We start from the raw sequence: 13,546 nt of genomic DNA, 5'->3' as shown, positions 1-13,546 counted from the left end.
CAGTAGTAGAGCACGTCCCCGGGCAGCAGCGGTACCTACCGTCCACTATCCAGTAGCTGGCGTCCTTCCTGTAGCCCAGGCCGTATCTCTGGACGTAGAACCAGTAGTAGAGCACGTCCCCGGGCAGCAGCGGTACCTACCGTCCACTATCCAGTAGCTGGCGTCCTTCCTGTAGCCCAGGCCGTATCTCTGGACATAGAGCCAGTAGTAGAGCACGTCCCGGGGCAGCAGGGGTACCTACCGTCCACTATCCAGTAGCTGGCGTCCTTCCTGTAGCCCAGGCCGTATCTCTGGACGTAGAGCCAGTAGTAGAGCACGTCCCCGGGCAGCAGCGGTACCTACCGTCCACTATCCAGTAGCTGGAGTCCTTCCTGTAGCCCAGGCCGTATCTCTGGACGTAGAGCCAGTAGTAGAGTAGGTCCCCTGGCAGCAGCGGTACCTACCGTCCACTATCCAGTAGCTGGAGTCCTTCCTGTAGCCCAGGCCGTATCTCTGGACGTAGAGCCAGTAGTAGAGCACGTCCCCGGGCAGCAGCGGTACCTACCGTCCACTATCCAGTAGCTGGAGTCCTTCCTGTAGCCCAGGCCGTATCTCTGGACGTAGAGCCAGTAGTAGAGCACGTCCCCGGGCAGCAGCGGTACCTACCGTCCACTATCCAGTAGCTGGAGTCCTTCCTGTAGCCCAGGCCGTATCTCTGGACGTAGAGCCAGTAGTAGAGCACGTCCCCGGGCAGCAGCGGTACCTACCGTCCACTATCCAGTAGCTGGAGTCCTTCCTGTAGCCCAGGCCGTATCTCTGGACGTAGAGCCAGTAGTAGAGCACGTCCCCGGGCAGCAGCGGTACCTACCGTCCACTATCCAGTAGCTGGAGTCCTTCCTGTAGCCCAGGCCGTATCTCTGGACGTAGAGCCAGTAGTAGAGCACGTCCCCGGGCAGCAGCGGTACCTACCGTCCACTATCCAGTAGCTGGCGTCCTTCCTGTAGCCCAGGCCGTATCTCTGGACGTAGAGCCAGTAGTAGAGCACGTCCCCGGGCAGCAGCGGTACCTACCGTCCACTATCCAGTAGCTGGAGTCCTTCCTGTAGCCCAGGCCGTATCTCTGGACGTAGAGCCAGTAGTAGAGCACGTCCCCGGGCAGCAGCGGTACATACCGTCCACTATCCAGTAGCTGGAGTCCTTCCTGTAGCCCAGGCCGTATCTCTGGACGTAGAGCCAGTAGTATAGCACGTCCCCGGGCAGCAGTTGCACTTGCGGCTCCTCGAACACCCAGCGGCCGCGGGAAGGCACCAGCACGTCTCGGGACATGTCGCCGGCCTCCAGTCCCTTCATGGGCTTGTTCACCGAGCCGTGGAACGCGAACAGCTGCAGGCCCTCACTGTCTGCAGGCCACAAGCAAACCCACCAACACGTTCTCCTATTCCTAAATATAGTCACTCACTCACTGTCTCCGTAACGCCAAAGAGATATGTATTTATTGGAATTAAGCGTATCATTTAGCACAAATATTAGCCTACTCTATTAAGATATGTATAAAATAGAACATTGTTGTGTAACAATAGTGAAACATTTAGATATATCGCTACATAATTGGGACAAGCAATTATTTATAAAATTTAGGTGGTACCGTACGAGTAATTGTGCTTATATATACTTAAATAAAGGCTTATAAATCAGATAGTTTAACTCTAAACAAGAAAAGTGAAAAAAAAAAAATTCGTTTTGGAAATCCATGTTTGCGTGACTGGAAATTTTTGATGATATTTTTAGTTTTGTACTCGTGCGTTTTCGAAAAATTTTGTATTTATGTATTTATATATTTTTTTTCATAATTTTTTTAAAAATCCGTTTTTTTTCTTTTGTTATATATATATGTATATCGTCTGTCATTTGTAAGAAGGGGCCATCTTACATTTTTGTTGAAAATGAGTTAACTGCAGAAATACATGTTTTCTTTCATCCTTCATGGTCTGTAAGAAGGGGATAACTGTATCTCTAATAGTTTTTAAGATATGACAGGGGCTAACCATAAATAATTAAAATACAGTGATGCATTACAGTGTGCTCATTTTGTTTTTCTGCTCTCCTGAAAAGTTTATGTTTTGTAGTTTGGCCCCTTCTTACAAATGACAGACGATATATAAATGGGTGTTTTTGTATGCCCGAAATGTTTTTTGACAGATAAGTTTTTTGTAGTTCGTGACATTTAAAATTTTATATTATATTCTTCTTTTGCGGTCACTTCATTTCATGATGTTAAAAATTTTCGGTAATTATTACATATTTACTTAATTTTATATATTATAATTTTTATAAAATATCTTTATCATTTCACATATATATAAGAAATAATTTTTATTTGCACAGTATTAAAAGAAATCGATATTAGTTAACGATAAACTTGTAAGGGAAACCAATATATAACTTGTTATAAGGCATTCTCTTGCCGTTACGATGCGTGTATTCGCATCGTCAGCTCGGAGTTTGTAGCTCCGGGGAGACCGCCAGTCACCGCGCGCCGCGTATTTGGTCATCCAGGAGTTGGTTGCCCTAGTCGGAGGAAGCGCTGGCTGTTGGAAGTATGTAGAAGCATGAAAAAATATGAAAAAATATGTGTAATTGTACAAAAGTGTGCGACGTCTTGAAAAAATTCAAAAAAGTGGACGGAAGAGTGCAAAAGGGTGTATGTGTGTGGAAAAGTATAGAAAACTCGGAAAGTATGAAAAAGAACGAAAAAGCTTGAAATATTATGAAATATATGGAAATGTATAAACAATTCATTGAAGTTTTAAATAAGTTTTAAAATAATTTAAAAGTAATAGATTTTAAAAAATTTATAGAATTATCCGAGAGTCATTTAAAGTGTAAGAAAGTATGTATAAGTGTGAAATAGTTAGTGAAGTGTATAAAAGTAAATTATCTTTAATGTGAGGTAGCGTGTAGTTTGCTGAATAAACAATTTTGCTGCAGCGCTGTGGTAGTTTAGGGAAAATTTACTTTTAACCATAAAAGTAAACAATAAAGTACAATAATGATTACCACAATTGTAACAAAGATGGCAAATAAAAATTTTCAATTACTGTCAATTTTCTTGCTCTTCACTTTATTCGTTACAAGAGCATAACATCATGGCCTCAAGGTTATTGCTTGGCGGACATAGAGCAATGACACACAATGTAGCTACGACTTACCTGCTATGATTTTCTATTATAAAACTGAATCTACCCATTTTTCATTCTGTTAGGGGTGGAGTTTCATAAATATGTGTAGCCTGTGTGTTAATATAAGTCGTGCTTAAAGTTTTATCCAAATCTGTTCAGTATTAAAAACGTGACTGAGCAACAAACACACGAACATACAAACATCCAAACATTCAAACATCCAAAACTGCGCATATTTTTAAAAATTATTATGACAGGCTGTTAAACTTTATTCACAAAAAAAAATTAAAATATTTAATGAATTGGAGGTCATCTCATAAATCCAAAATTTAACAGTATGAATATTACCAAGGGTACGATATACATTTGTATAGATTTAGTTTAATTTTTATTATAGGGTAAAGCTGACTTACATACTCACTTCACCCCCACACTCCCACAAATTATTTGGTTTGTTATTCCTTAATATCGTCTTTACTTTGATAATATTACCTTCAACGTGTATTATGATTCACATACTACGTTTAAACCATTGTTCCTACACTACAGAAGGCAGATATTCCGTACATATATTTAAAAGCCTTACATCGAGAATGTCTTTACAATTATACTAAATACCAGAACTGCTGGTTAGTTCTTATAAGATAAACATTACCCAGATATGTGAGTGCCGGAGAACTGAAGTAGACATTATTAATTACTGTCCACATTAAGATTCAAGTTAGTGAGCATCAAATATGGTGTACGGGAGATTCTGTTAATTAAGTATTATCCTCAATAGCAATATATATATATATATATATACATATATATTGTTTTGCATCACATATCCAATCCAACCCTATATCCTGACTGCATGACCGTGTATATATTGACCCTGGCCAAACAAAAACTAGATTGCATATCCAGTTTATTTTCGTGATTGTGGAGTTTAAAATCACAAATATATTCAACTGCTTACTTTATTATTATTTTTTCGTTTATATATAATTTGTTAAATATTTTCCTCTGAACAATTGCTACCGGTTCCCGGGAAAAATGTTTCTGAAAGTTTAATGAATATTTTAAAATTCTAATACATTTTGGTCATTATAAAGCTTTGCTTCATAAACACATACAAACACTTTCTTTAATTTAATATACTGTGTTGAAAGATAAACTCTATACAAGAAGAAATAATGACAAATAATTTTATATAATTTAATTGATGCCCTTACACGTCACTTGTAAGAATAAATAATTTAAAAAATCCAAATGGGACATATTAAATTAATTACGGCGTGGATCGAAGCCATTCAGGCCGTCACCCGTCCCGGGCACACATGCAGTGTGGAGAACTTCGGGAGAAACCCAGCAATCAGAAAAATGCTCAAGATAATCGGAGGGGTGTGTGTTTACGAAAAGCATTAAAGAATACGTTGAGTGCGGATGGGTGTTTCTTTTTCCGTGTTTCGTTTTTCAACTGTAATTTTTACGAGAGAAAAAAAGGTTAAACCGGTTGTTTCATAATGATAATATTTTTTTTGGTACATGAGAATCCTACTACAGATTCTTGAAAGCATCCAAGGGACTTGCGTTAACCCCTTAAGCTTTATTTATCCGCCATCTTGTGTCTCTGTTACCGCTTGAATTTCATAGGTTGCTCCATGCACGACGATGAGACTGCGTGAGGATTCAGAGATGCCACAGAGAGCGACGCGCTCAACATCCCGCCCTACCATACTGGGTGTATGCGACCGCAAGAATAAGAACCATAACCTTCTCCTGTGCACATTTGTGTCTCCCGCGGGTGACGCGGCTGCAGTATCATAAAGACCCGGCGCCCGCGCGCGGACGAAGGACGCCTGGTCCCGCTGGAAGTCTTTGCGTGCGCCGGGTCCTAAAACCACACGGCGTTGTGACCACCCGGCCACCGAGATAAGATAGGCACGCTGTTACAACGAGTTGTTTTCGCTCGTCTAGCACTGCAACTTCACTCAGCGAGGCATAGGCTCGCATTAAAACTCTGCTCTCATTTTTGTACGTGGATTTTGAAGGATGTATATATACATATATTGCAGCCATAACCGTGGTATGACCTAAGGAAAGTTTCTTCTTAGTTTTTCGTATCATGGTCTCTTGGTCTCTTAGACACTAAAATGATAGTCATCTCAAAATATAATAAATACCAGCATTATCATAACAAGTACCTGTAGGACACAACACTCAAAAAGTATCTAACATTATTTTTTTTATAAAAAAATGCGGTTCTAAATCAAAGCCTAGCACAGAGACACAATATGCACATGAGATGTATAAATTTCCATCGGCAGGTAGTTATTTTTAATTATTATTTTAATGGAAAAAAATCCATTTGGGATAATTTTACAGTTGAATGTAAACTTTACGATTTAAATTTGGAATTTTCTTGCTTTACATTTGACTGTCCAATAAAAGTAGATCAAGTAGTAACCAGGAGTGCCCATCCCCCTCACCCCCTCAAAAATGAAGATGATTCATTCCTCCTTCCCCTTAAATCCGCAATCGTTCCCCCTCTTTAAAAAAATTCACTTATTCCCCCAGGGCTTTGAATTTATAGTGTCCTATCAGTTGGTCCGGGGTACTGACCCAGCAAATTATTGAAAATTAGTTTATCAAAATCGATTTTAATGCGAATACAACACTTAAATACTAAGAAAAATATTGCGCTTTGTCGGCAGTTAATGTTAACGGATATTTTTTTATATTATTTTGTTTATTTATTTTTTTCTTCTTCGTCCCCAAGTGTTTGAAAATTCCGCTTCCCCCCGGTCAAAAAACAAATTAATACATTTCATGTCGCAAATCGCAACATCAATCCCCCTTGTAGGTGGCCCCTGGTAGTAACCAACTGTCATTTGCAAAGCGACGCATGATGTTTCCTTACGAGCACAGACAAATTGGCGCAGCTCGCAGTGCTGTGATTATGCAGTTTTCACCCGAGAGTAAAAAAAATATAATATATATATACACTTAACATGTTTCTGAATATAACACGTGCACCACGTATAGAACAACAAGAAATAAAGATTTTTTTAAAATTAAAATGCATGTTTGATGGCAAAAACGCGTAGGCCTTCAAATAATGAAACAACCTGTACAGATTCTTTAAAACTTATCTTAAAGAACTTGCTTTACACTTTTATATTTATTCCTCCGCTATAAAATGTTATGGGTTATCGCTCAAATCTCAAAGTTGCCCTATGCACGACGGAAAGACTGCGCGACCATCCACAGATTTTCGCTAAGGCCCGTTCTACAATGCCACGGAAACGGAGAGTGATCACATTAACGGAGGTGGATCTCCCTGAACATTCTACTATCGCATCTCTGCTGCTTCCACAACGCACGGAAGCGTAACAGAAACTGCAACCAATGAGATTGCATTTCAAGTTTACGAAATATTAATTTAATGAAATAAATAATACCTATATTTTACTTCGAGATTATAGCACGGGCAGAATTTACATTTATAATAAAATATAAACCATAAATTAATAATAGAACACTAGATATTCTTGTAAATGAAATTATTTTTAAGGTATTTTGACACAAAAAACATGGCTACCACCGTATCCAAACACTTGTCTTCTATTGGTCGCACGGAGCAACGTACACGGAAGAGCTCGGCATTGCCGAGCTAATTTGTTCGGGTCCATCTCCTTCTGCGTGCCGTTGTACGTGCTCTGTCCCGTGAGATTCGTTTCCGTTCCCATTGTCATTATACATATAAAGGACCCAAGAGGCGACATCGCGCTACAAGCACCCGTGAGCATCGCACTTAGGTATCCCACCTCTAGGAGGGAGGTACATAAGTGCCGACTTTTGCAGTGGAAATTGAAACCTTGTGTTAAGCGACATGTCACGCTATCTTTCGGGTTAGTCCATAACTACCAGCAAAACCACTCGAGCGGCCGGTTCTGTTCCGAAGTGCTAGGTTTTATAGTACTTATTTAACTACTTGACGATTAATTGCTTAGTAAAAGAGATTTAAGCTGTGCGAAAAACACTAAATGCTGTTTTGTAATTTTAAAAAAAGAACGTTCTATATAAATGAGTAGGAGTTAAAAAAAAATTTCTGGTGAATTTCAATTGAATTAATTATAACTGGTTTGTTTGCCTGATGATATAGCTTAGGCATTACTTGTCACGATCAATGCAGCTACGTTAAAAACACATTATGAAAGCCACCATCTAGCGGGTGGGTCCGGAACTACTTCAAAGAAAAGAAAACAAACGACTAGAGCTCAGTCAAGAGACATCCCTGTGGAGGCGAGCTGGGAAGCCTACAACTCACGTAGTTTTCGGTTCCCTGCAAGAATTTCCGAAGATTTCCGAAGTTTTGCGTTTTGGTATTAACGCCGCTTCAGCCGCTAGATCAGAAGTTTCCAATGAAAACAAGCATGTTGTGACTGACATAACCTAACCTAACCCCTTCGATTTTTTTTTTAATTTCAATTTTTTGAGAGAAATCCGAAGTTGCACGAACGTGGTAGCTTTGAATATACATACTGTATAGAAGTCGCCAGCCCAGGTTAAAATTTCTAATACGGTTTGAGGTAGTTGGTTAATTCACCGCCGCAATCGCCACCATCTCTAGGGCATCGACTTGCGGTGGTCCCTAGCGGAGAAGTGTCTAACTCTTCAAACACCCCTTCACCCTCCCGTTGAACGACCTTGAGCTGCATTGAATGATGAATGGGGGGGGGGGGGGTGCGGGAAATGACAGCGGGCGACAGTGCTGCGCTCTAACGTGTAAATAACAACCTAAGACGATACAGGGTGCTACGGCAGCGCACTGCATGCTGTGAAGTTCCCAAGCTGCTCATCATACGCTCCTGAAAAACGTAGAGTAAATCCTATCCACTCACGACTTCTATACAGTATATATATATATTCAAAGGTGGTAGGGAACCGAAACTTCGTGAGTTGTAGGCTTCCCGAGGGCGAGCTACCTGGGATGGAGACCTGCAGGCCGGCCGGCGAGAAGGCCTGCAGCAGGGGCTCGGGCACCACGTAGGGCGGAGTGGCGCAGCGGGCCGCGCGCAGCAGCAGCGACGCCAGCAGCAGCAGCAGCAGCGACGACGGCAGCAGCATGTCTCCTGGGCGCGGCGGCGCGGTCTTGTGCGCGCGCGATCCTGCCGCGTCCGGTCGCGGAGCGGCCGACCCAGAGATTGCGGTACAGCGGCGCACAGTTGTCGTACGTGCCCGGAAAAGCAGGGCTTGCTACTTGAAAACACTAGTTAAAATAACAGTTTTGAAAAAAAATATATATTGTTTATAATTTGTTTAACATACAAATGAAATAAATATACATAATTTATGGCTAATTAACTTCACGTGAAAAAATAATTACAAAAAAAATTAAAATACAATTATTTCTCGAATTTAAAATATTCAGGAGAACACTAACCTGTAAAATGGAACTGGTATACCACTTACACTCACTCAACTCGAATAAATCTACACATATTTTCAAAACCATAGCTACTACATCATTGGTATGGTCATCCTGATTTTTTTTCTTTTTTTCGTTAATAAGCAATCATCCCACGAAAATTGCTATGATGGCACCTGGCTATGGTATTAGTCTTTTGAAAGTTACCATCTATAGTGACCTCGTCAAAAAAAATTCTTTTTCGGCTCAACCTTCAGGTAAAGTTAAGGCCCCAACACTTTATCAGTCCAGCTCCAAGCCCGAGCTGAGAGTTTGGACGGAATTGAAACCCTCTGCACACACGATCATACCAGTTGCTCAGTTCGGAGCGAAGAGACCGAACTGACAGTTTGGACTAAACTGAAGCCTTCCCCACACACTCAGTCTTGCGGTTGCTGTTTGTTGCTGTTGGATACATCGTTTCATCGTAGAATGTGGAAGCAATTTTGAATGTTGAAGTTGCAGTCGCAGTTTTAGTTAGAAAAAAGGAAATAATAAGAACTTTACCAAAGAGTATAAACAAATATATATCTGCCACGACCCTGATGGACCGATGGATTCATTTTTCGGACTAACAGTTCGGACTAGCGAGACGCTGTTTCCACGCACGTCAGTTCGGACTGAGAGCTCTCGAGCTGACAGTCCGATTTGATGGAAAGCCATCAGTTCGTCAGTCCATCAGTTCCGACTGATCAGTCCACCATCCTTGCTCACACACAGCAGTTCTGACGGTTAACTTCATACTGATGTCCGAACTCACAGTTCATACTAATCGTGTATGGGGAACTTCAGATCATAAAGCTTATAATTTTTTTTGTTTGGAATAAAAAGGGCCAAAGTCACATTTGTACAAAATAGTTCACCTACTCATGGTTGGTCGTATCAAAAATCGTAGCATGCAAACGCTTTAAATCATATTTAAAAAGTAAAACAACATTTTTTAACTCTTTTGCACTTGTCTTATAGGTCATTATTTTTTTTTTTTGCTTCCTTCAAAACAAATTTAAAAAATCAATTTCAGTTAAAAGTATTTGTAACTTCATTTATAAGTAATAATTATTAATAATGGATGCAAAAATTTTCAGGTTAAGGTACAAACAGTGATTTTTTCTGTTTTTTCTAAATAAAATCCTCTACTTCTAGCCCCTAGACATATTTCTTCCAAAAGTAAACTAGGCCGTAATTTTCCACCATTTTATTTTATATACAAGTCTGGACGTAATTTGTACAAAATATTACGGAAATCTTGTCCAGAATAATGTGACGAATTCTTATATGAATAAATGAATAATAAACATTTGGGCTGACGTTGGTTTTGGAGGCCTAAGGTCCATAAAACAAAAATTTAGGAAGAAAGTTTCCGTAAGTGGAGCTACGGTAACAACTATTGCAATAGATGGTAGAAATGTTGTCGAAATGGTACACAACACTCGATAACGGTACGAGTACCATCAAATTGGCACGAGTACCGAGAAAGCGGCACGTCGAAGCAATCCTGCCGCAGGTATGGAAACGTGACCGAGCGCTTCATCGGGGTTTCCAGGGCCGCGGGGCGGGTCCGGTCCCAGAAGATGGACCAATCAGCGCGCAGCTTCCGCCTCCAGGTGTTTTCCTGCTGGAGAGACCTTAAATTCATTGAATCAGAATCAGGCGCACGAACAATCCGCGTTCGTGCATCCTCGAATATACTTTAAGTAGTATAGTAGTAGATATTAGAGATTTGTAAATTAGTAATAAGTCCTAGATACTAAGTAAGAGTCATCAGAAATATATATTTCTAAAATAATAATTTAAAAAAAAACTAAAAAAATAATATTAATATTTTTAGTTCTTATTTTAGTTTTATCTTAAGCACTGCACGTCCATCCCTGAGTTGGGTGTTTGCATATTTCGTAACGAAATGCCTAGTTTGTAAGTCATTTATCTGTTTTCTGTCTTAGTTTCTTAGTTTTTTAGGTGCTAACTGGCGGCGGAGTGAGTGGTCAGTGCAACCACTCGCCACCAGGGGCGCTTGCGTCCCTGGTCACTAAATCCAGTACTGGACAATTAGCAAAGCGGACCACGAGTCCAAGTGCCCAACCCCCGCGTGGTAGACTCTTTTCTACTCTGTCCAACACTTCATCCAGACCATCCTCTGTCTCCTGTAAATTCCTACACGTAATGCATGCCAATTTGCATCCCGCATGAATGTGCGCAGGGTTTTCCCTGTGTCTATGCAGGTTTTACCTGGGCCCAACCTATCTCTAGTTATAGTCTAGATTTAAGAGTGAGGGGAGTTAGTCATGGCGCCAATCGCTGCCATGGCTGGCCAATCCCCTCCTAGCACATGATGCATGCGACCCTCTCCCTGCATGGCTAATCCCAGCATGACTAGGCGTATAGGCTTCGGCCTGAGACGCACCTAGGTCCCTCCCTAACCCGGACCCCTCCAAAATACACTTAGTTTTAGTTAGATTAGGAAAAATAAATAAGAAATCAAAGTTAGAACGTTCTTTGAAAGATCATTGTAACGGGGAAGATTGTTTTCAGCACCGAGTTATGGATTGTGAGGATACGGGGTGCTGTGACGAAGTTGAAGTCACTTTTCAGCCTCGCCATTGTCATATTGTTCCTCCCAAAAAATTGCAGAAATTATTATGCTTGATAACGCCTAATGATGGTTACTTAGTATGAAATAAGAATCTCCGTCGTTAAAAACAATCACGTGCATGGAAAAAAAAATCATTTAAAACTGTTCCTACATTGCAAACACTACAATTGATCTTATTTCTTGGGAGTATAACCAATATGGCGCAAAAATTAGCTGAAGTAGAAAAAAAAAGACTTTACCAATTTACTATGTAAACATGTAGACATGATTTTAAAACAATATTTTGTACATACTCCATTGATGGTTTACACTGTATGTCACAGAGAACACCTAAAGAATAGACAAAGAAAATAAATTAATACACAGGAAAAAAAAAAAGAAAACAAGCCAATTTCAGCGAATGTCAAAAGTTAAATGTACAGACAGCACAGATAACCACGTGGAAGAAATAAGTCAGAAAAATATAGCGCAGACGAACACAGTGGGCTCAAAATTGCGGTACAGTTGCCACAAAAACTTTGGACAGCACAGCGACAGACAGAGGAATACAAATAATCCGGGTAAAATACAGACAAGGTACGCACAGGTGAACCCATTAGTGAAAATTAACAGGCAATACGGTTACACAACGACGACAGCTCAGACGATCACAGTAGGAATTCTTAGACAAAACAGTTGGGGATGTCCGGGTACTGAGACTTAAATATAACTTTCGCAAAAAATTTCTTTGTATTTTATTTTAATCATAGTATTTTATATGGAGAAGTGTATTCTGCCACTTAACTACAAATATATTTATAAAGTGTAAAATAAATTATAAAATATCGGGAATTTCTAAGCTAGACAAAAAAAACCATTACGAAGAGTATGGCATTTTTTAAGACTACTCTGCTAGAATGAACGAAATCACACATCTATAACATGCACGATACTAAAACAATTTTACCTATGCATATGGAATTTAAATTAACTGGAAAAAATAAACATCATGACTGATTACGAGATTCGGATAGAAGAAACTGTTAAAATAGTACTCAGTACAATAATCTAAAATATAATAAAAATATCTTGGTGATCGCAAATGAAATAAAGGATTCGTTAAGTTGAATTATCGAGATTTATAAATTGATATCCCATTGCGAAGTTGTATGGGCGAGCGCGGTCTTCGGGTATTTACCGGTAAATGATCGGGGATAAGTGAATCTTAGGCACACAAACACACCTCTTCCCCCTCCCCCAAACGGTCGATCACGACTGAGAGGTTGGCCATGACCCGTTGTGACGTCACTATCTTACAGCGAGAAAGTGCGCCCGAAAAAAAATGCCATCCGTCCATTAAATGCTTAACGAACACATGTGAAAGGTTCGTTCGTTCTATTTAATCATTTATAAGAACGAAAGTTTTCGACATGAACAGCCAAACTTTCAGAAGCTATCAAAACAAAATGGCTACACCGATGGTAATGTCCAATTTTTTAAATACATCTATTCTTCTTCCCCCTCCCAACACCTTCCCCCTCTCACTGCCTATAACCTTCGAAGGAGATAGCGTTTCCAAAGCGGTATGTTTTTGACGTTGGGAAACGTCACATGCTTCAGTTTCGGCTCTATTTGAGCTGTGAAGTACAGCCTTGCCCAAGAGTTACTCCTTTTAAGGCCTATCTTTGAAAATGAAAAATGTTTTTATAAAAGCGTAACTTCAATTTGTATGAGCCATCTTGAAAACCGTTTGTGATACGGAAACATTTCCTGCGCGCCAAAGAATACAAATTTTAATACACGTTCTCACGAAGTAAATCATTTTGGCTTTAAAAACTATCTTGATCTGCTTACGAGATATCGCGATCTCCCTTGGCGATTTCTTGGGTCGCCTTCTACTGGGAATAATGAAGGGGTATTTTTGCCCTTCCTATTGTATAGAGCATGAGGGGAACTCTCTATCGAAGCACTGTCAGCCCACAAAATATATTTCCATATTTGAAATTCACGCAGATGTAGTATTATTATTTAGGTATAAATATTTATTAAATTATGAAACATACAAGATTTAATTTTAAATACCAGAATTTCTTTTAGCAGGCATAGTATCAGATCCATTCAAAGTTATTTCCTTTCCCCGGTATTCATCACTAATCTTTTCATTCTTTCTTCATCACAATAACTCAAGAGCGTGGTTAATTTGCTACGTGGCGGCATTGGTTTTCTACGAGCAGTGATAAGGTCTCCATTACCCCCCCCCCCTTCCACAGAATCCTATGCACGCGGTGTACCGCGGGCGCTTCGCCTGAATATTTTTGAAAGTAATCTCACCCGAGTCACAAAAGAATATTACGTTCGATAACTC

The 13,546-nt window shown here is 40.1% G+C and overlaps 1 protein-coding gene across 1 annotated transcript; it reads right to left on the bottom strand.

Moving 5' to 3' along the window:
- Positions 1-45: 45 nt before the first annotated feature.
- On the bottom strand, positions 46-8,315 carry LOC134532257 (beta-1,3-glucan-binding protein-like). The gene is made up of 4 exons (XM_063368678.1): positions 8,131-8,315; positions 1,151-1,378; positions 284-423; positions 46-189 (listed from the first exon to the last, which is right to left on the bottom strand). The coding sequence occupies exons 1-4, from the start codon at positions 8,270-8,272 to the stop codon at positions 46-48; spliced, it is 654 nt and encodes a 217-aa protein (XP_063224748.1). The 5' UTR covers positions 8,273-8,315.
- Between the last annotated feature and the right edge of the window lie 5,231 nt (positions 8,316-13,546).

The sequence above is a fragment of the Bacillus rossius genome, chromosome 5, assembly GCF_032445375.1.
Source record: "Bacillus rossius redtenbacheri isolate Brsri chromosome 5, Brsri_v3, whole genome shotgun sequence".
Classification (NCBI taxonomy): Eukaryota; Metazoa; Arthropoda; class Insecta; order Phasmatodea; family Bacillidae; genus Bacillus; species Bacillus rossius.
Note: the sequence above shows the minus strand (reverse complement) of the source record. Positions and strands in the feature narration are given on the sequence as shown.